The sequence below is a fragment of the Apus apus genome, chromosome 5 (genome assembly GCF_020740795.1).
Source record: "Apus apus isolate bApuApu2 chromosome 5, bApuApu2.pri.cur, whole genome shotgun sequence".
NCBI lineage: Eukaryota > Metazoa > Chordata > Aves > Apodiformes > Apodidae > Apus > Apus apus.
The window spans coordinates 54966459-54989838 of record NC_067286.1 but is presented as its reverse complement, the minus strand read 5'-3'; the positions used below and the strand labels follow the sequence as shown (position 1 = coordinate 54989838).

Sequence of the window (23380 nt, the reverse complement as noted above, 5' to 3'; positions counted from 1 at the left end):
ATTTACAAGACACACTGGAGAGCTGCAGTACACAGCTGCAACTTAGCCAAGTGACCCCTTCCAGTTCAGAGGTTGCTGAGGCTTTTGAGAACTCAGCTGAAGGGTGAACATGAGTAGCTTGATATCCACTCTGTTCCTGGGGAGTCATCAGTGATACTGGCTCTTTTGGTGGAAGCAAAAGCCAGGCTTTTCTGGAAAATCCAGAGAGCACTCTGGCATGTGTGAAAAAAAGACCAGAATGCTGTGATTTTCCAGTTATTTCCATTTAAAAGAATTTATTAGAGGAATTAACCTTACTGGCAGTAACTGACAAAACAGCTGCTCCAGGACTTTGGTTTTGTCAATGTGCAGTCATGTTTTTAAATATTTCTAGTGTTTTTTTTCCTACATACACCCTTTTGAAAAGTAACTTTTAAAAAACTGAAAGAGCACGACTGAGGGAGAGAAATCAGGCTATGAGAAATCAGGAAAGGGAGCTACCTTAAGATGAGAAGGCCTCAGGGTAAGCATCTTCCTGTAGCACTCCCCATACAATCCACACTGCTGCTGAACATCAAGGCTTTTTAAATTTATTAGCAGATAACCAGAAGGTTATACACATGAAAATAAAGTATTCACTTTCCTGTTAAGCATCGCAGACTAGGTTTTCAAAACTGCCTGTTGTATTTGTGTGCCTATTTTCATCCAGAACTCTATGCCAACTTGAAGTATTTGAAGTGAGGTGCAAGCAGTACACTTTATAGACAAAATATTCTGTGCATATCAACAGGTTAAGGTCCCTCTGCCAGACAAAATGAAAGTGCCACACAAAAGCTCTCTCCTTTACGGTTCACCACTGTAGTTGCAAGGCTGCTGCCACCAAAATCCTCAGAACTATTGCTGAGAATTGCAATACATCAGGAATTTACCTTAGGGTTTAAGTTGTAGATAAACTCTTGCTGGTCTACCTAGAACAAGGACTTATTTCCCCTCTACCAAGCCATGTCAGTGGGGACATAAGTGCTTCTTCTCCACCTCCATGCAGTGAGATTGGTTTCAATCATCACTGAAGGTGATTCAAGCCAACATAACCAAACAGAGAATCAAACAGGCTAGAAACACAGTACATTATCATGGGATGGTAGAGTCTTAAATTCTCCCCACTCCATCCATAACAACTTAATTGTCTATCATTGTCTTGATCTAAGAATAATTCTGAAGACAATTCTTTTTTGGTATGACAACTATACAATGCACAAATAGAGAAAATTAGATATTGTCAGCTTCTGTGTGAAGCAGCTAGTAAGTAAACACTTTCATTTGTACAGTAGTAAGAAAATAATTGTACCTCCTTTTTGCTCTCCTTGTTTTGTTCAACTTCAATATCAATAGGGTTATTTCCATTTGCTTCCTCCATTTCATCCTCACTGGAAGACAAAAGCAAACAGTTCTGTATTAGTGAGGCTCTCTTTTTCTATACATAGCATGTCACAAGAAATGTATGGATGCAAAAGCAAGACCAACAGCTTTCCTTAGTTTTATTCCCAGGATTTTTTTTTTAGGGAGGCTAGGCAGTATATTTTTTTGTGTTTTTTTGTTTTGTTTTGTTTAAGTTAAGAAATCCTTAATTGTAAAGATACTAAGGACAATGTTTTGTAAAGGAAGACTTCTTATTAGTGTATTTAGGCAAAATAAGTCTGCTCAGATGAAGGCAAAGTACACAAAATTGATTACATGAGTTATATTGATTATACGGCTTCTCTTTCAAAAAATATGCGATACTGAGAATTTTAACTTTAGGCAAACCAAGACAGAAACAGAGACTTGGAACTACAGCAAGCAGCTAAAATATGAATTTCCTACAACTCCTTAACATTTAGCAAAACAGACATGCATAAGATGAACTTCCTCGAGAATAAGCATAAAAACTCTTGGGTGTTTTGTTTTTTTCAGTGACAGCCTCATATTTCATTTTTCCTCTTGAAAAGAAAGGGTTTACCACTTACAGAATAATAATAGGCATGAAATTGGGGCCACATGGAAAGTGACCCTGACACACGTGGTCAGTTTGGCTTCGTTGGAATTTTAATCAGACATTAAACCGAATATATTTTCACCATTTAGAATTTTTGTATTGTACACAAGTTAACTGCATCATTTGGGACAATGCCCAGAAATGGAAGAAATAAGCTGACCCAATCAAAGCTTTGCCTTTAAAAAAAAAAAAAACAACAACTACAAAATAACAAACTGTTTTGTCATGTCAAACTTTAGAGCCTGGGATGAGGAACTTCATCTGGTGCAGGTACATGGCAAGGCCAGCACACAGCAGGGGTATGCAGAGAAAGCCCAGCAGAAGCTGTGCTGAGGTGCCAGTGAACACAGCTGGGGTACTGGCTCACAGTTGTCTCCCTGCTGCAGACATGGCCTAAGGAGGAACATGCTGCTGGGTGCCTTGACCTTGCATCCATCTTCACAACAGCAGGCACTTGTACAAGCTATTCCTGCTATCCCAACCTGCATAGCTCACCAGCTCATTCACAGATATTTAGTTTGCATAATCCCAATTCCAGGGAATACTCTCACAAGCAGCTCCCCTCAGAGCTGCACACACAAAGCCCCTTGCATACAGCTGAGAACAGCTACTAAAAATCTGGTCCCAAATGCACTGGGAGCTATTTCAGTGACAAGCTGAGAGGTTGGGGAATTTCCCTACCTAGCCACAGAAAAGATATAGCAGTATTAGGGTAAGATGCCTCAGACTGCCTCTTCTCTTAACCCCATCTCTAGAAGAGCTTCCTTATGTTCTCACTGAGGCTGAGATTTCAGCCATTCTGCAAAGGCCAAATCCCCAAGAACTTTGCTTGTGCTCATCATCTGCTATTCTATTCCAGCAAGTCCCCTAGACATGAGCCAGACTGAAACCCACCCACTCATTTCTGCAGTTTTAGACAATGATCACTATTAACTAAAGACCATTTCTGAAGTTTTGCCAACATCCAATGACACAGTACAAGCTCAAAATTCAGGCACCCCAAACTCACTCAGCTTTGGTTCCACACCTTGCATGGCTGCACTGACAAACTGTTCTGGGCTGTAGGGGTTTGACTGTTTTATACAATGGAGAAGAAGAGAAATCAAACATCAAGCTGATGGCCTGGTGCTTAGTTTGCTACAGAATTAAACCAAATTACACATTTCCAGTCCAGCTGCTTTCCTCAAAGGTTAGAAAATTACAGCACATGGCAGCCCATACAGTTCTTTCCCAATCACCAGATGGTCTGACGTGTTCCTTTTCCCAGCAAAAAGACATAGGTACCAGAGAAGAGAATTTCTAAATTCCAGTAATTTCATTTATGAGCACAGAACAAAAAAAGAGAGGTAGTGTTAAAAGATCCTATACTATATGAGATTAACACATACTCCTTGTAAGTGATTTTTTTTCCCACCTTATAAATGAGTAAGAAAATTAAAAAAAAAAAAAAAGGCAAGATAGGGAGAAGAAAAAAAAAAAATCAAGACAGCCTTTGCAGAGAATGGAAAAGAATAGAATGGAAAAAGAGTCCTAGGACAGAGAAAGCCAACCAAATACTGGACAAGTTGGCTGGTAGTATTCTCCCTGGCCCTGCCTATTAAGCAAGTATTGTTGACCTAATGGAGAGATGGGAGAGGCTGAGTGAGTCACTACTGCAGTACAGTTCAACCCTGCAAACACATTTCTCCCTCTTTCCCAAACAGGGCTCAGCTATATGCATTGAAGCCAGCAAACAGCTCCTTGGGAAGTGCTAGAGCAGCAACTCCTTTGAGGGAAAAACTTTTGCAGAATTTTGCCCAATCACACTAGGAGTCTTACAAAGCCAGACAAACCTCAAGTTTGGCCTGCAAAGACATCAAGTGCACTTTAAAGTAGGTTGAGAAGACACTTGTGTGAGGTAGATGGAGTTGCTGCTGTTCAGAGGGGCTTTTTTCCCCACAGGCACCTGAGGCCACTGCATTTCTGAGGGTCTGTCAGCTCCAGAACTAGGCAAAGTCACAAAGTGGCAGTTCTAACTGTGCAGACACTTCTAGCAATACACACCAAGCCACTAGCTGACCTACCTTCAAGGGCTTGCATGGGTATCCAGGAGGGTGAGCTCACAGACAAAGCCACACAAGAAGGAATTAAGCTTGTCTGCTGAAGCTCAGTGCCTAGTGACCTCTTAAACACCACCACCCTCAGTCAAATCCTAATGCATCCAGCACTCCTTGGGATACCTCTGCCAGAGAACTCATCCTAAGTTCCCCTGTACTACCCTCCTTCCCAGTCACTGAAAAACACAGCCTGAACTTCATCTTTCTCAGGGAATAGAGCAGCCTTATACCAGCAACAGTTTTCTAAGTAAAAGGCAGGGGAAGGGTCTGGTCTGCACACACACAGGCCAACAGGTGCTGCACTGGAGCCTGTTCCCCATCAGGTCCTCTCTCATTCACATGGAGGACGTAAAGACAGATTGCGAACTCTTTCATTACTTCCCTTTACTGCCCTGCTTATCAGTTTTTCTGACAACATTGCCAATCAGCTTGTGAAGTTTTAATTTCATTTTCTCCACCTGCAAGCAGTATCAGAGAAAGAGCTTTGAGAGTAATGGGACAGTGACCACTACACTAGAGGGCAATCAGGAACTGTAGTGTTGAAAAAGGGAGTGCATTAACTGCAAACAAATTCCTTTTAGTTTTAAGCAAAGCAAAACATGCACAACAGAGAAGAGGGGTAGGGAAAGAAGGTGTGGTACCAGGAAACACTCTGGGGAAAAATCCTACATCTAGTTTCTTACAGTCTAGCAGGAATTTCTGAGACAGTCTAAAGAAATCAGTGTGTGTCAACACACAGCCTTTCTGATTGCAAACCTACCTTTCCTCACGTTCCCTTTTTTGTTTACGAGCATGACGGTCCATCACGCTAGTTTTAGTCCTTGTCTTCTTCCAGGAATAGTAAAATTTCACCAGGCTGGCTATTGATTTGTCAGGAAGCTGCAAATAAAACATGTATCCTTTTATATGTAAAGTACTCCCAGGAGTTCACATAAAATCAGTCTGGTTTTGCCAAGAAACATCGAATCTCTCTACACTGGATTCTCTCAAAGGCTCAAGCAAGGCAGTTCTGCAGCCTTTCCAAAAATTACCTGTGGGGGAGTGTTTTTAGATTAGTGCTTACTATTTAGGACAATAACATTTCAAAGAGCATCTCAGCAAGCCTCCACTCACCATCCTGGTAGCTTGTTTCCTTCAGAAAGAAAGAAAATAGCAAGAGCAAATCCAAAATGGGGCCTTGAAACAGAGATAACAGTTTTAAAAGCCAACACAGGCATGGGTAAGCAAGCACAAGAACTGCTGAATTGTGGGCTACATCCCAAGCATATATTTGATGTTTAGTTAAAAAGGCTTATACACACCATTCCCATGATGAAGTCTATTCAAAGGTCTTAACAGAAGATGTTTTCAAAAGGTGAAATGTTACCATATGGCGAACTGAGGATATAAGAAAACACGAGTCTTGGATCTAATTTTTTTTTTGTCCTTTTACACTAAAGTAATTGCCCTGTAGCTATGAAAGTCTGCCTCCAAAAAAATCACAGAACTATAATTTAGACAAATCCTCTACTTCTGAGGTACTCTGCAAGGATGTTCTTACACAGGACTTATACAGGGTAAAAGTTCAACCTTTCTCGCTGAATAAAACATGCTTTAGATAAGCGTCTGATTCAGCTCAGAGGGCAGGACGGGTGGGGAGGAAAACAAAACTGAGCAAGAGCCAGATCTTTCTTATTCATATACCACAACTTAAGTCTACACTTGAGATAAACCTGGTTCTCAGACTGCAGGTTGACTTCAGGTCCTCATAATGGATCGTACGAGAACTACCACCCTGGCCCACAGCTGCATGCAGGCTTACTCCTCTGGGCTGGCAAAGCACAGCGGCTATGCCCACCTTGTGTTGCCAAAAGCCATGCAGCAGGCTGGTACGTTGGAATGCAGAGTTCCACAGAACAAACTCAGGGATGAGGCTGTTCATGACAAACATCCACTTGGCTACAAACACATGCTAAGAGTGCCAAAATATCAGAATCAGCTCTGGTAAATAATGGAACTCACTTTTCATTCTCTGGCCTTGATGATTTTTCCCCTCAGTTCCAAGCTGCACTGGTGCTAATGGGGCAGCATTTATAAACTAACAACTAGTGTGCTCCAGAGCCACTGATTCCTGTCCCCTGCTCAACACAAAGCTTCAGGCCGTTTAATTCCTTTCATGCAGGATGGCTTTTCTGGGAGCAACAGTAAAAAAATATCATTACCTAGGGAACAGTGCATGAGCTTGGCATCTCTGTATTGGAATGCACTTCATTCAGGGACAGAGTCATGCTTCTGCACATAAAGTGAATCGAGAGATTCTTGCTTGGGCATCTACCCAATCAACAGGATGGACTTTATGTTCTTTTTTTTTTCCCCCCAGACATTTCCCTCCCCTTCTTTTTTCCCCTATGTGACAACAGAAGAATAATGAAGAAAACAGCTTCACCCTTCACAAGTCCAAAACCCTCCAGACTATGTCAGCTGTCCATAGTATGTGCAAGCCCTGACATCTGACCCAAGGGACTGGGAGACCCTAGGACTTCACATTTGGAAACGAAGCCAGTGAAGGAACATTCAAGGAGGACAGGAGGGGAACAAGCCTCTTCCTGCCACCCTTTTGAAAAGGACTTGGCAGTTTTCTTTCATACTTGGGAGGCAAGTCACCTTTCACTTCTCAGCAGCATCAGCAACACACACCTTCACATGTGCTTTAAAGAGGCTGAGCAGACTGCAACAGCTTAGGCTCACTTCAAAGGGTCACAACCAACATAACCAGGTCCTGATGGAACACTCGAGAGGCATTTTACTACAGGAGAGCAAAGAACATCCAACCAAGGTGATGAACCACTTGAAGAAACTCTCAAGACATAATTAAATAGATTATACATCCCATCCTCTCCTTCCTTTGAAATAAAACTGCATACATCCCAACAGTTCCCGTTCAGACAGAAACTTACCCTTGAAGTTTTTAATCACAGTTTAAAAAATATCAATACCTCAATACCTACCAAAAACAAAGGACTGAATGCTTGCAATGATGTATAAACCTCCACCACAGCACTCACTGAGAGTCCCAAATCACATTAAGCACAGACTTCACTAAAAAGCAGGTTGTAAGAAAGGAAATCAACTTTGTGCAGAGATGATCTTTATTCTGTGGGTGGGTAGGCACATTTGTACAGACCATGCCTGAATTCCAGCTGAGACATAAATACTACCATAGCACACAGGGGACTGGAAAACTGTGATTGCCAACAAAATAACTGCAGTCGTAGTTTATCCTGAACCAGTAAAGCACGTCAGGAAAACACTTCTACAAAAACTCTGGAAACGATGCAGTTTGTGTCTGTTCATGGTAATGTTTCTCCTCTAACATACTCTTTGGCCTGTTCTCTCCCAAGAGCATTGGACAGGAGTCCAGCACAGTCAGCACTGAAGATGACAATCCAACCTCCTGGTTCTGCTTTTCCTTTCCTGTGACACCACTTACCATCTGCTGGATCCTGTGGAAGGTTTTCCCATGGAAACTGAAGGCCTGTTCAAACAAGACCTTGTCTTCCACTGTCCACTCATCTGGGAATGGAGTAAAATTTGGCAGATCTGCCAAAGACTTTTCAATGTTGTGCTTGTGCCAGAACAGCATCCCAAGGGCCTAGAAATAAAAAGGACATCAAGAGGACAATTGTAATCACAAGAAACATTATTATATACATGCAAAGGGAGAGCTACAGCATTGTTCTCAGCCAACAAGTTAAACATAATTTCAATTCCCAGCTACACTAGACACTTCCCTGTGTGCAAGAAATTTGGAATCTGATCCCCACCCTGCTAGGTTGTAATGACAAATCACAAAGCTAGTAATGTAGCGGGAGGGTAGTAACAGAAAATGGGAGAAGAAAATTTAAGAAATTACTCCAACTTTACTGATCATGATATGCACAGGAAAGCTAAACAAAGACTTCAGAATATTACCTAAAAAACATGCTGAACTAAAGGAAGCTTCTTGCCAGTGCTAAACTCCCTTCCTTTCTTGTGCAATTAGGAGGATAGTTTAGTTGACTGGTTTTTATGGTTGTTCTGGGGGCTTCTTCTGAGGGGGTCAGGGAAAAAGGGGAGAGTATGAGAGAAGAACTGGAAGAAGGAAAGGCACAGGGCATGAACCACCTTGGGTTGCTGCTAAGATGTCCCTAGCCCAAAGGAGGGTCAAATCTCACTCATTTTGGAGCTGCTCATTTTTTCCCTTGAGAGACATCTCATTTCACAGTGCAGTCTCAGCTTCTCAGTTCCAAAGACAAAGAGCAGTGCTGCACCTCACCACCTTCACCACTATCCTCCTCCTGACATCTCCGAGATGCTCACTCACAGCCACCCCTCTCCCAGGGGTGTGCAGCCCCTGTGTGTTATGACACATCACTACATCTGGCATGCCAGTGACTGCCACAAGTCATTCAGGGAAGGCCTGACTCTACAGCACTGGAAACCAGCCTACAATGGCTGTAAAGTAAAAACAATCCCTAACATGCTGAGTAAAACATCTGAGTAACCTGCTTGTCATATGCAAACTCGGCTCAGGTTTCACAGCCACAGTTACCCTCATCTAGCAGTTTCACCCTGACCACTCAGAGCTACAAAATCCCTCCACACTCAGGGTTTCCCCATTACGCTTTGCTATGCAAAAAACTAGTTCCTTTATGGGATGTTGCTCCCCTGACATTCTGCAGAGAGTATGCAGATGAATATTAGTGTTATCTAAGATCATGTCCTGACCCTACCGGCTTCTCAGTGCCACCCAGGCACCTTCTCCTCCCTTTTGCCACCACAGAACGAGTAATCTTGGTTGCAGCACAGTCACTCGAGATGTCACAGGAGCCACACAGCCACTTATCTCCATCCACTCTGGCAAACATGGAACCTAATGAACTATTTTGCAGTCACAAAGGACCAAGTTTTCTCTCCCCTGCCATCCCTTTCAGCTTCAGATATGAGCTGTACCAAATATCCCTGTGAGAAAGCAAGGGAAAAACAATGAGGGAGATGGTTCGGGAGGGCAGGATAGTGTTAAATAGCATTAAGGTGCTATCAAAGGCTGAGGGGACAGCTGCTTATACAAAACAAAAGGTAAATCAAATAATTTTCTGTACAGGCTTGTTTAACAGCAGAAGGGTATTCCTCCTCCACCCCATGCTGTCCTAGGACAGCTCTGCACTCATACATAGGCAAGTGCACAGCTATTCCAGCCTCCTTTGTTTTGGGGCATCTGACACAGGCTAGTAGGAGAGCACAGCTCACAGCCAGACTTTTTGTAGTGCTCCCAAAAGCGTGTCACTGCTACATCTCAGCACAACCATGTACCACAGTTTGACTACACCAGCTGAAATGGGCTTGCCCTGCCAGAGCTCACTCGCCTGCTGGAGCCTGCCCTTTGCCTGACCTCGAGCTGGCAAGGCTGCAGGGACTCCCAGTAGCACAGCCCTGATCCTCCAGCCATCATCTGACAGCAGAGGAGCCAACAACAGGGCACCTGGCCACAGGCAAAGGGAGAAAAAAAGACAGAAATCTGGGAGCTGCATGCAGCACAGATGCAGCCAGTTGGATGGGAAAGCTGCTGGGCAGAGGAGGGCCAGTGCTTGCCCCAGCTGCCCTGTCAAACAGCTCCCCACTCCCTTCAACAAACTGGCACATCTTAGCATGCAAAGGTGGGTTTTGGGTAGGGGGCACAGAGGGAAGAACAGGAATCTCTGTGTGATGACTGTCAGCCAAGCCACCTGCACAGAGGTCCAAAGAGACAGGCTGTCAGAGGCTGCATGCGTGGGAAAGGGCTGTCTTGGCCAGCAAAGCCCAGAGACAGTGGCCAAATGCTAAGGCAAGCTCTGACTGGCTTCCAGGGAGTCTGTACCAGCTTGTCTGCAGTTACAAAGCCAACAGCAACTCTGATGATACCTGCTACAGAGTGTCCCTTGGTGACACAACAAATCATTCTGATTTTAAAGCCTTGACACTTGTCCCTGTAATACAAAATGAGTACGTGCCTTCTGGAACAATACAAGATAGATCCTCTCCCACTGTTTTCTGGAAGTGCCTAGCATAGCTGTCTAGGAAATCCCAAAGGACCTCAGAAACTCATTTAACTCCAGAGTATTATGTGAGAGCACTAGGGAAGAAATGAGAAAATTTTTAGAAAGAGGACTATTTTTACAAGTTGCTCAGCCACTCTACATCCTGGTGGCTCAGTCCCTTAACTTCTGTACACAGAGGAGGGAGAAAAATGGGAAGAAAGCCTTCAAGGCATGGGTGGAAGGTCTGTATTTCCAATGTAAAAATGAATGCATACCTTTGATAGTCAAATTAAAGTTTCTCAAAATAGAACAATTCAATGGTATTTTTAAATTACAAGCTTCATTTTGATGGATCTTCCAGATAAGTCTATACTCTCCAAACAACCCTTCTCCACTAAAATAATGAAACCCGTTTTTATTACCCCAAGACAACCTCTTTTGGCAAATACTACCCAAAATATCCAATACTATGATTTATTCTCCTTTCAACTGAAGAAAGCTACCCTCCTCATTTTCATTGGAGTTCACAGCCTTTTGGTGCATTTGTGTTCCTTTTACTGCTGTTTTCTGCTCTTAGAAACTGTAATTACCAAGTCTGATCATTCCTGGTTTTGCCAGAAATTTTGCTGGCTATCTCAACTTCAATGTTTTTTTTCCACAAGAAATCTCCTTGACCATGAGTATCAACCACTGACAGTCTACCTCAAAGATGACAGCAGAGCCATTTAAATATAAATCCTTGTACATCCAAATAATTGGTTTCTATGCTGATAGCTTTTGCCTGAACTATTTCATGAACTATCAAGTTTTCATAGAATCCCTCTGTAGAGACAGCACCTAATTTGCCAATACAGTAAGTAATGAGGTTCTCTGCCTTCCCCTTCTAGACAATTATTAGTGTATAAGGAAACTCAACAGAATTCAGAAAAGTTTCCCAGGCATAAGTCTACTCATCTCCCCAGGTGCATGTTGAAATGGATGTTAGTTAAGACAGGGAAGATTTGTACACAATCCTAGACCACATGGAGTAAAGGAGAGATCTGCTGCTCAGACCAGGTTTCCCACCCCTAGCCTAAATGCACTGGTTACTCTCAGAGACATGTGAGGTGCTCATCGATGAAATGCAAAATGATTTGCAGCACAGTTTTAAGGTAAATAACCCTGGATATTGGTTTGCCTCAGAAAAGCATATGATGGTTCAATAGCTCATTAATAACTGCTAAGACATCCATGAAGCAGAGATGGAGCAGTCAACTGGAAACTGCAATGCAATCAGAAAGCTGTCCAAAGACAAGTCAATCTTTTTAATGTTGTGGAGGGGTTCCAAAAGTGTTCAAGAGGTAGTCACCACAAAAAGCATAATACTCATGGCCAAACTGTTAAAAATCACAATGCTTTTGTTTTTCCTCTTCTGACTCTTGATGTAAAACTAGATGTGAACTCCATATTCCCAGAACAGAGGTTACTATTATGAATAGTAAATTTTGGGAGAAGTAGGAGAGGAGAAAACACAAACAGGACAGAAGGGAACAAGCAGTTCTAAGCAGTCATTTTAAGTCATGTTTTAATATCTGCTGAAATAAATTTAAAGTATTCATAGGGTTGTTACCTGCTCCATGTTGTATCCATGCTTCTCTTTAGCAATGGCAATATATTCATCCACTGAAAAACAAAGAGAATGCATAAGAGCATTTCATATAATTATCTCATTTCTTCCCTTCCCCTTTCCACTCTAAAACCCAGTCCTGCAGCTCTGACTTCAGTCATGGTCATTGCATCCGCCACAGAGAACTCATGAATAGCTGCTGTTTCCAACAATTTAGGAAAGGAAAGAAACAAAAGAAAAACAAGTCACCAGACAAACTGCTACATATTTTCCTTAACAAGCCAAAATGATGCACGATATCCAATCCAGTTCCAGTACTTCTGAAACACAGTATAAAATAACTCGGAATTTGTTCACCACAACTATAGACACGACTGTCATATCTGCTTTTTTTTAGTTTTTTTAAATCCCCCCAAAGCTGTTAATTTATTAAGAAACCCCAGACACACTCCACACATTCCAGTACTGTCAGACTTCTAGTGTTCCACAACCACTGCAGATATCTTGGCAAATTTTTCAACCTTTATGCCTCAGTAATTTTTATCTTGGACCAAACCCCACCTCTGTGTCTTATGTCCCCATGAGCTTTTAACTTCTACAATATGAAGATGCCCCGTGGAGTTGTTTTGTATAGATGGGACTAAAAACCCAAGTGTCTCTTTCAGTGTGAGTGACTGAGCTTACATTATATCAAACAGCACCCATTTGAGAGGGCTGGATCAAAGTTACTACACCAGTGGCAGTGTTTTGGAGTCTGTGTCCCTGTGCTTGTTCATTATTAAATGCACTGTAATGATAGTAACACCCTTGAAAACAAAACAAAACAAGCTAAAAGGTGAGTCTCCTACTTCACCTAACAGAGTGAAAGATGACAAAAGCACTGGTTGTCTATAGGACCCTCAATATGCTAATACCCTGAAAGACTTAAGAACTGGTACACACAGCCAGAATTCTCATACTTCTAAATCTTTTGGACTTGAAGACAAGTCACTCAGCAATGAACTTAAAAATCATTCCCTCTTCCTTCTCTGCAGATACTCTGGGAGGGATGCAACCAAACTTCTTTGCTGAGCACCCAACTCATGGAGAGCAAACACAGCACCTCTGGAAGGAAACGGTTCTGTGTGCACTGCAGCTAAGGAAGCCACATTTCCTATGGTTTGGTCACCATGATTAACTTCAGCTCTCAAATGTGCTTCTCCCATGCTTTCTGCCTTTATGGACTCTTGTGTGGAGTCTCTGGTGTCTAATAGCACAGCATTCCTTAAAGCCTTTCCTTCAAGCTGGGACAGTCCTCAGCTTTTCCTTCAGTGGAGCAAACTAAGCAATGAACTCAAAAGGTATTGGGAAAACAGCGAGGACAAATCAGAAAATGCACAGCAGGAGAGCACCAGCCTCCAATGTTCAAGTAGACATCCCACCTCACTAGGTGGTGAGGTGACATGTGATAACAATGCCAGCCCTTCATTTGAAAATGTGACGCACTAGCTCATTTTCACAAAAAGGTGTTGCAAAAAAAGGCTTTAAGTGCCATGAAAAGTCCATGAGAGTATTAACCCAGCCCCATGTTGCAGCAGAAGAGAACAAAGTAAATATGGGGACAGTTCCATGTTAGGAAGGACACTTCATGAGGTTCTTGCTCTCCCAACCTCCCCCCTCCATACAGCAGGGACTTCCAAGGGGCTGATGAACTTATTTGTTGGACCATGTTCTGAATACATTCAGTAAAAGTTTTATTAGCCCTTTGGAGGAAGGTGTAGGCACAACCATTCACTTGCTCCCCTGCAGCACATCCACATCTTTAAGTCAACAAATTGGTTCTCAGGACCATGCTGAACTGGGATGAAAACTATCCCTTCCTGCAAACAACCTTTTATTGCACAAGGCAAACATAATACAATACTTGGACAGTGGAGGTGATGGTGACAGTGACAGAAACTCCTCAGGCTGAAATCACTGCACCACATAATAGAACACCCTGAGGGTTACCACAGGTAGGAACCTCAATAATCAGCTTTGCCATGGAAAAACAAACAAACAAACAAAACCACCCAACCAAAACTACTTGCAAAATGACAGCCCAAAGGGAGAACATGATCCACAAGGACCACACAGGTAAAATGGGGACAGAGAAGGAACTGGCTCCTCCCTACACACCATCACTTTTCTCCACACACCAAAAAGGGCGAGGAACATCCGTAGGACATGGGCAAAAGAGTCAGCATAACCACACCAAAAACAAAGACTGCCAGGAAATCCTAAGTGCAGCACCTCCCTGTACTACAGCTAAATGCCCTCAGCTTCCTTAGGACAGGCATTACACATGCAGTGTTACATATTTTGTCTAAGGAGGAGGTGAAGGAATGGGAAGGGAAAGGAGCTGAATTCTTTAAGTCCAAGGCTGAATTAAGCTCTTGAATGCTAAGTAGTGCTGCATTAACTAGCTTGCTTTCACCCTGGAAAGTTCTACAGTTCCTGATTTGACTTTAGAATCTTATCCTTTAATATATACAGAGAAGATGCTATAAGCAATGAAAACTTATCTTCTCCCCCTTGCTCCCCACCCCAAAAAAATCATCACAGCATTTTCTCTCCTAACTGAACAAGAACACTAGCAAGAAACCCCTATATCAATAGGATTCCTCTTGAATCAAGTCAATACACCACAGAGACAAACAGTAAATATTGAGTGATGGGACACCATGAAAGAAGGCAGTATGCTTTTCTTGTCACGGTGGGGTCTGTAACACCTCAGTGTTACACCTCACTGTTCCAGCAGAGAAAGAGAAAAATAAGAAAAAGGCAATAAGGCAGTAAATAGACCATGAGCACACAGCAATGCTCATTCTATAGAATGTGTCTGTGAATGAAGCAAGGATCATGAGTTCACCATTGTACTCTACTCTTGCCTTGTTCCCTGCCTGCTTGCTGACAATCCAGCCCATTCTGCTTGTCATTTCTTGGCTAATGCCTGTCTCAGTTGCTTTGATACCTGCACCATCTGAGAGGTATGAGAGTCCCTAGAGCAATCAGAAAGATTGCTCATTCTTTACCATCCCCTGCCATATGAAGCAAGTAAGAAAGAGCATGGCACCAGCTGAGTCACAGGATCCCTTTGGTCTCCCATACCAGTAGAGCCTGGAATTGCCACAAGCTTAATGCTTCACATGCCACACCGGATAAATAAGTGCCCTCTTCCATCTCTGCCTTCCCCACGCATCTCTAGCAAGCTCAGGGCAGCGGGCACGTGAAATTCTGCTCCACTGCATTTCAGCGGCATTCAGTCATGCTCAGCGTGTAACCCAGCAATCTGTTTAGACATCAGAGTTCAGAGCCAGAGGAGCCTGGGGCAGAGCTCTGCTTACAACAGAATACACACTTTGCCAGCACAGCTCTTAGCTGCTTTCCAGAAGAGAATAAAAGCAAGAGCAGCAAAGCAATCCCATCCCATTTCCCTCAGCACAAACTATAGCTCTACACACTCTTTCTACCAGCATAACTTTTCCCTCAACAGGGCAGACAAGAGCATTCTCTCCTCCCATCCAACACATTTCTCTATGCCAGAAAGATATTTAAGCACAGACAGGCGAAAAGACAACAATACTTGAACACAGGAGATGTATTGCTCCTGTGAAGCCTCTTGTTGCTAATAGAAACCAGATGGGGGGAAGCAGTGAGAAAAGAATCATAAACTGGTATTTCTTCACCTATTTGGCTACATTTCTTCTCTTGCATGTATTTTAGCTGCGTGTGGGTGAACTGGAACCCCGTCTGTCCCACACCCAAAATGGAGTGAGCCCCTTCCTACAGCCAGTCATGGTCAGGAAGGCAGAAGTAGCACAAAAGGTGGGGATGCAGAGGGAGAAGAGCCCCACATACACACTGAGATCAGCAAAGAGGAGCACAGAGTGCTCAGATGCCAAAAAACACCCCTCATTGAGGTCTACAATGAGATTATGAAAGGACCCTGGGTGTAGCCCTAAAAGAGACAAAGAGACAAAGGCAAGGGGAAAAAAAATGGAAAAGAAAGCAGAGAAAGATGCTATCCCCCTCCAGCCCCCACCATCTAGAGAGGAGAGTTTCTGACCAAAATGGTGCTGTTAACCCCCTGAACGTTGTGGTCTTTTTTGCAGTCCTCTTTCTCATATACCCTTTTTTTTTTGCTAACCATCTTCCTGCAAGATTTTCTCATTAGAAGCAAAAGAAAGGGGATCCTCTTGGCTGACAGAGGGAAGGAGAGACAAGAGCAAACAACTGCATTGCTGATTTTCAATCCCGCATCCTAGAACAGTGAATTGAGAGATGTAAAACAGAAGGATTAATTTCAGAGGGGTGGAAGAACTCTGAAAGGGAAATACCTGAAAACAGACTCCCTTCATCACCATTTCATCAGAAAATATGCTCCCTCCAAGTAGGTCTTTCAGGAGAATTTCTACCCCCTACCCAAATTGCTTTTTATTCACCCCACAAACCTTGCATCATGTTTAGTGGACTGGGTGACCCCAAGGAGGATTTGCAGCAGAATCAAGTGTGCTAAAGCCTATAGAAAGCAACAGGAATGCAGAGGTAGAGCTGTTGCTGCAACCTCAGCTCACCCCCATTACTGGGGTACTGCAGGAACTCTGAACACTTTGCATATTACGTGATGCAATACCCTGACAGAACAGGGTGAAATGAGGACAAAAGCAGCAGCCTTCATAGCCTCAGTAATGTGCTTCACAGGGTTTGATCAATGCTGGAACCTGTGAGGAATTCTGGATGTTGCTGTACATCTCCACCTCCCCTCCATCTCCCTTGAGAACACAAGAAAAAAAAAAAAAAAAGAAAAAAAAAAAAAAAAGCCAAGACTCAGAACAAATCAATGTTATATAAAGAAAATAAGGAGCATGGATTTAAACACATACATGTGAAATTCTTCCAAATTTCAAAACATAGTTATGATGGTACACAAACAACTAAGCACAGTTTTTGCCTTTGCTGTAAAAACGAGCAGCTGCATTGCCGTCCCGCCACCCTGGCAGCATCGGTGGAACAATCCTGCCACCTTGTGGTCCCAGCACAGGACAGGAAGCCACAAAAAGCACGAGTTTTGACAAGTGTCTCCCTAGAGCCAGCTGCAACAGGAGGCAAAGGTAGCAAGCAGAGATTAAAGCAAAGTGGCTTGACCACTTTCTGGGCAGAATCACTTAAAAGGAAATAAAAGCCGCCTATTTAAAAGGGTCTTCTGCCTTAGATAATCTCTTTTCTTCGCAAGATGTGATGTGTGTCACAGGCAGGAGAGGAGCAGAGGCAGAGCACAGCCACGTTTTGTGCTCCATGCTGCACCCACCTGGGCAGACATACAGCCTCTAACACTAAGAACAGACAGTGCTTAGTTGCACAAGCACAAAGGCTACTTAAAAATCACTTCATGCATCTGAAGGCATGACAAGATTTAGGCCTCAACCCCACTGCATCTGCAGCAGGAGGGTCAAGTCTGGATGCAAACTGCAATGCAAAAGAAAACCAACCCTACCTGGAGAAGCTTACTTGAATAGGAGAAAGAAAAAATACATTGCAGCAGGGCAGGGTACTCTTTGAGTCACAGAGCACCACAGTGTATCTCAACCTCCCGCCCACTTTCCTATAGTTCAGATTTTACTTGTCTATCTGCTCTTGTCCATATATCAAGGACTGTAGGGTGCCATTGCATTAGAAGCCACCTTTGGCAGCAGGGACCACGTTAAGCACCCCTAGGCTCCAGCCACCTCTTCCCAGTTGGAAGCACATCGAGCTGGACCCTAGGGAACTGGACTGGAAAACTGTTCCACCTGAAGAATAACCAGCCCTCTCTTGCTGCATTATCTCCCGCACTCAAGTGGCATTGAAGCCACACACGCACTGAGTGGTGGTGGTTGAAAGTACAGAGAGGGTCTCACCTCCCAGGCTCTCCTATCGCCAGCCATGCAGGCTGCTTCCTACTCTTGCACTAGCTCTGGAGCAACTCAAGGTGCTGAATCGCTGACAACCACCAAAGCAGCATGCCATTCATAAAAGAGTTTTACACTTTTCATACAGTTGTATACCACAGAAACCTGGGGGGTTACACAAGCCTGAGAAGAGACAAGCCCTTCTAGCTCCAGCAAGAGATGAGACAGGCTCAGCCAAAAGCACAATTCATGCCTTGCCCCAGCACAGTTCAGTGGCCAGGCTGAGCAGAAAGGCAGGATCAGGCATGGCTACGTGAACCAGCTCTAGTGAGGAAAGAATTTCTTGTGGAACCAACCTGGAGCCTGGAAACTCTAGTCTCAGAAAGCAGAATGCTAGGAATAAAAAGGAGTGTCTCATTGCTGGGAGATTTCTCTCTTGAAAAGCCCCGATACCTACCTACCAAAAGCTTCCTTTCCCACAGAAAGGCAACCAGTCCCCACCCAAGCAGTGCACAGTAATACACTAGAAAAGAAACACCCTTTTCTCTCTCTTTTTTTTTTTTTTTTTTCTTTTTTAACTATTATCAATTTTAATACTACGCCTTGGATGTCCTGCATCTCAGGGCAAGTCCAAGGTTGAAACTCCAGTGACGGTTAAAGAGCTGATTCATCTGCTTTTAGATTTTGCTGTACAAGCCAGAAGCCTGTAGAGCGGACACAGGTGTACTGACAAATCTAGCACGGTTTTTGCAGCTTGCCAAAACTATTTAAAACTGTTTACCAAGAAAGGCCTTTTGCTAGTAGACGTGTTACTTTTAAAGCTTTTACCAACATATGCTCATTCCTCAAGATGCACCCTCAGCTGACACTATTGCATCAAGAAAAGGCTCAAGACAGTGTGCATATATGTGTGTGGGGGGGTGTATTAATGAGGATAACCATAAGGAAAGCCAGCCAGCTGATGCTGGCATGCCTCCCTTGCTCTCTGATGCTGCTGCTGTTCTCCCCTGGAAAGGCCATATGGATGCCCATCACTGGAGGACCTTCTGGGAAGAAAGACTGCTTCTTACACATCCATCACATTTCACCTTCAGACAGAAATTTGCTGTGCCACAGCAACGAATGCCACTTTACTGGACAAGTGGCATACGTATCAGTATCTACTGAGCCCTGGGTACCATGAGCTGAAATGTTTCTGTATGTACCACAGAGGAGAAGGGAATAAGGGAGATCTGACAGGACAGTAGCAAAGACAAACTACCTCTGTGACCTAGCACAGCATAGGCAGAGCCACAACAGATCACCTGGGGACCTAATCTGTGGCCATATGGGATCTGAGCAAGGCTAGATCATTCATGAGGACAAATCTGATCCTAAACCAGGCACAGGCACTGTACTGTATTAAATGTAGTAAGTCAGAGCACTTGATACTGGGTTTAAAGCCCATGTACAAACATAAAACCAGCATAAAGTAGCTTGTGACAGGGAGGGAATACTCATTCCCATGTATGACCTTCCAAGACAGACAGGAAGCCACAGACAGGATAAATGCACAGAGCATACGCTTGAACAACAACATGAGTTTATACCAGAACAACTCCTTGCATTATTCAGCACAGTGCCCTCAATTCGGTCCAAGGAGCCCTAAAGCCAGATTTATTTTGCTGTCAAACCGTAGCTTGAGTTAACTCTACTGACAGGTTATAGCCTTGGATTATATACTTCAACTACAGGCAGCAACATGTCCAAGCAATGCAAGTAGCAACATTATCAATACAGTTGTTGCAAGGGATTTGTTACAAAAATTATTTGATCAGGTGGTTCACTGCAAGAGATGGTAACTTTGATTAGAAGAACCACACACAGATTTTCTTATGGATTTATTTATTTATTTAATTTTGGGCACTCCTTGAGAATGTCTGATCCAGTGCACCCTTTCCAAAAGCCAGATTCACTGTTTTGAAAAAACACAGTTTAAGACACACTGATGACAGAGTCAGTATGGAAGACTACAGATTCAAACTACCAGCAGTCTGATAAAAGGCTTTGGTATTCTACCTAGGAACATTCTCAGCTTTTCATCCACACCATGCTATATATGCTGAAATCCATGGTCTGTAAAATAGTTAGTGCAGATTACAATAAAGCTAGGTCAAGCTACCTGCCATCAACCAGCTCCAGCAGCCACCAAGGAACGCCCAGACTAAATGTCCTCTAAAGAGGGACAAACCTTCCACAAGATTTTTGAAAGCTCCTGTCTAAAACTAAAACTCTTAAATTCCCTGTTGTAGCAGGAAGCTAATGGGAACACTATCACAGCCAGGCTTCCTGAACAGCAAGGGTAACTCCACTAACCCACGACACAGGCTCTTTGTGCAGAATATGGGCACACACGTAAGGGGGGAGTGGAAGCAGAACAGCCATCAGGTTAAATTACTGCTCATTATTATTGTTACCAATAATAAAGCCTATGACAAGAGAGCAGAAGCCATGCTGACCCCTTTTATAATGGATACAAAAGCAAAAGAAGTGATCAATTTGTCCCCTAGCTACCTCCTGGAAGGATGTCACTTGGACAGAAAGGAAGTATGGGGCAAGCCAGCAGGCAGTGGAAGGAAGAACAGCCAGTCACACAGAAGAGCTTCCCTCAGCAGATGTGCCAAGAGCCAGGAGCTGCTCATGGAGGGGAGCAAGCGTCCAGCTGGAATCGCCCACATCCAGCTCCTCAGCAGATGGAACAGGAAAACCCCACGATCCTGAATGTCGAGCGGTCAGGTCACAAAAGCACCACTTAACTGTTTCAGTTACTTTTTGCAGTCAGCCCACTCACTTTCAAGCTCAGCAACCCTGGCAGCCTCTGCACTCACGAACAAGTTGCACAGAACTTGCTTCCAGCAAAATTAAAAGGTAAAGGTCACACTCTGCAGCAAGCTGTTACAACCATGACCTCTTCAAGCATTCCTCTGTAAAGGACACAGCCCACAAGCGCTTCTCCCTGCCTGCACACAGCTCCCATCACATCTCTATAAACATGCACATGCTAGAGTAAGGTTAGTCAGCAAATTTACCAAGAAAAAAAATAACCCTCCAGTTACCCAACCCTTCTTATTTTTCCCCTCACAGCTACAGCACTACAGGAAAAAAGGCCTAGTTCTCTGAAATGCTCCAAGTCTGCTGTTCCCACCAAGACCTGGAATACAGAAGCCTGTCCCAGGGTTGGGTCCAAGCAGCATGATGTAGCTGCAGCCTGCTAGTTCTCGTCATACTGGTCCTACAACTCACACAGCCCCTAACAGGCTGGCTAGGACTGCTCCCAAACATGTTTCAAACCACGGCTTACTGCCAGGATAACTCTTAACACGGCTATCATCACTCCATTACACCCACATCACCTTGTCTCTAAACTTCTCTTAGAAAAAAAGCTTCTTCCTAGCACCAGGGCTAGGTTCAATCCCCATAGCAGCAACAGTAAGTGGCAGCTGGCATTTTCAAACTGGGTCATCTCCACACGTTCAGGGAAGGCCAGTTTTACACTGCAGTAAAAAGGAGGAACAAACAGGTGGCAGGAGAGAACAAGGCACATGAAGAAACTGGTGACTGTTCTTCCTCAGCTCCCTCCCAGCACAGCAGCAAAAATTCCTCTAGGATAACACAGTACCTTAGATAAGACATCCTTTTCCTGGATACTCTCCAACATATTCCCTCCTTCAGGCTGGATTGTTTTTTTTTTCCTTCATGGTTGTTTTTTTGGGGTTTTTCTCTCTCTCTCTTTTTTTTTTTTTTTTTACCATCTACTGTACCTTGGGTGAAATCCATCCTAAACACACACACTAGTCCTTTCAAACTAAATTGCTTTCCTGACTCCAAAACAAACCACTGATGTGAAAGGGTTAAAAAACTCAATTTAAATATGTATTCAGGATCCAGAAATATCAACCTGCAGCAATAATGATGAAAGAGCTGCTCTCAGATTTCTACACAGCATTGCAACAGCAACTAGCACAGCAGATGACAAAGGGGAAACAGCAGCTAAGTTTGAGGCAACTGAGCCATTTCTGGGATACACCCATAGCCTTTAAAGCCTGGTATCTTCTTTCTGCTGCTCACAATATTGCTACTACAAGCACTGAAAGTTGCTTCAGCTAAAACGAAAAACTGCATCCCTTCACCTTCATCTTTTGAGCATTTTCTGAAGTGCAGCAACTGCAGCTGCTGGGAGAAGTGGCCATGCCTGTATTATTTCTACAGCTAAACTCTAACAGAATCCTAAATTAAGCACCAGTTTTCTCATTTCTGAATTCATGAAGTCGTATTCTTCAGCTAATGTATTTGCATCCAAGCTTCACAGCTGTCAGGTTCACTGCATAATATTAAATTTGGATTAGGGATAAACATAAACCCAATTCTGCTTTTCCATTAATCTTTTTTGCTGTCACTGGGACAGGAAACAAACTGGTATTTCTGGGGAAAAAGGACATACAAACAGCAAGATCGTAAGTTCGGTGGGTTTTTTGCTATCTTCACTTGAGGGGAAAAAAAAATAAGCATTTAGCTTCACATGAAAATTATTACCCCTGAAGTCCACCCCTCAGACACCTGGAAATCATGTCTCTACTTGGCAGCTACTTTCTAAGGCCAACATTTTTCCTACAACAGAAAAAAAGCATTTCAACAAAAAACCTCAGACACAAACAAGGAGAAACCCCCGTCCCAAAGAAGAAAAGCACAATACATACACCCCATCTTTAATATAATGTTCCCTCTGGTGGCAAAGCCTAAGCAGATCTCATTCTCCCTGACCAAGGTCGCTGTCCTGTCACTGTCTCACCAAGCAGCAATGCAGCCTTCTGTGGAGTTGTGTTACAAATGAGGTCACAGAAATTACAGAGGTTGGAGGGAAGATGGGACCAAAAATAAAGCCACCATTCCAACTGTTTCAAGGACCCTGTTTACAGCACGAGGATGAGGAGGGACTTAAAAAGCAGCTTTGCTGATGCTGAATACACACCTGACTATATCCTCTCCCTCACTGTCTCTGCCCAGGGCAGAAGTGCCTGTGCACCAGGGAGTGGGTGGCTCTTGGGCACCTCTGAAGCATTAATCCCTTCCACTTTAAATGTATCCTGATCAATAGGGGTTTCATCTTCTAAAAGGGAGACTTAAGATCAACACTTACCCCAGTCTACTCTCTCCCATTTGTGGTTTTCCACTCACATTTATTTATTGCTAGGGCAACCTCCACCCCAAGGAAAGTAAGAACTGATGACGACAGCTGATGGAGTCATAGGTCCACAGAATTCACAAGCCAAAATAAGTGAGCTGAGGGGGAAACGATCTGACGAAGCAGAAGCCCTTTTTAAAACAGCTATGGCTTAGATACACACTGAAAACAGACTTGCCACACAAAGCATGATCAGACACACTCAGCAACCTGAGAAGACAAACCTTTCCCTGTCCTCTACTCTGGTAGTCATGAAAAAGTTAGAAAATTTAGACAAAGGTGATTTCCAAACTTGCTTAACATCTCCTTCAAAAGAGAAACTGAATAATACTCATAGCCTGTTCTATGCAAAGATTACCCCTTAGAACTACAGCTGGTGACAGACTGTGGCCACTTAAACCGACAAACTGCCCTCAGAAATGTTGGGATTCACCTCAACCTTTCAACAGATGACAGCTACCAAAACTCACTCTCACTCAGAGAAGGCTGTTGACACTCT

At 43.5% G+C, this 23380-nt stretch overlaps 1 protein-coding gene across 1 annotated transcript in view; it reads right to left on the bottom strand.

The window, feature by feature from the left end:
- RCOR1 (REST corepressor 1) overlaps positions 1–23380 on the bottom strand; it is an 81763-nt gene that overhangs the window by 12689 nt on the left and 45694 nt on the right. Inside the window, exons 4-7 of the mRNA XM_051621632.1 lie at positions 11755–11807; positions 7580–7741; positions 4871–4989; positions 1328–1406 (exon numbers count right to left, since the gene is read on the bottom strand). Coding sequence (XP_051477592.1) covers positions 1328–1406; positions 4871–4989; positions 7580–7741; positions 11755–11807 — 413 coding nt within the window. The remainder of the gene's footprint in view (positions 1–1327; positions 1407–4870; positions 4990–7579; positions 7742–11754; positions 11808–23380) is intronic.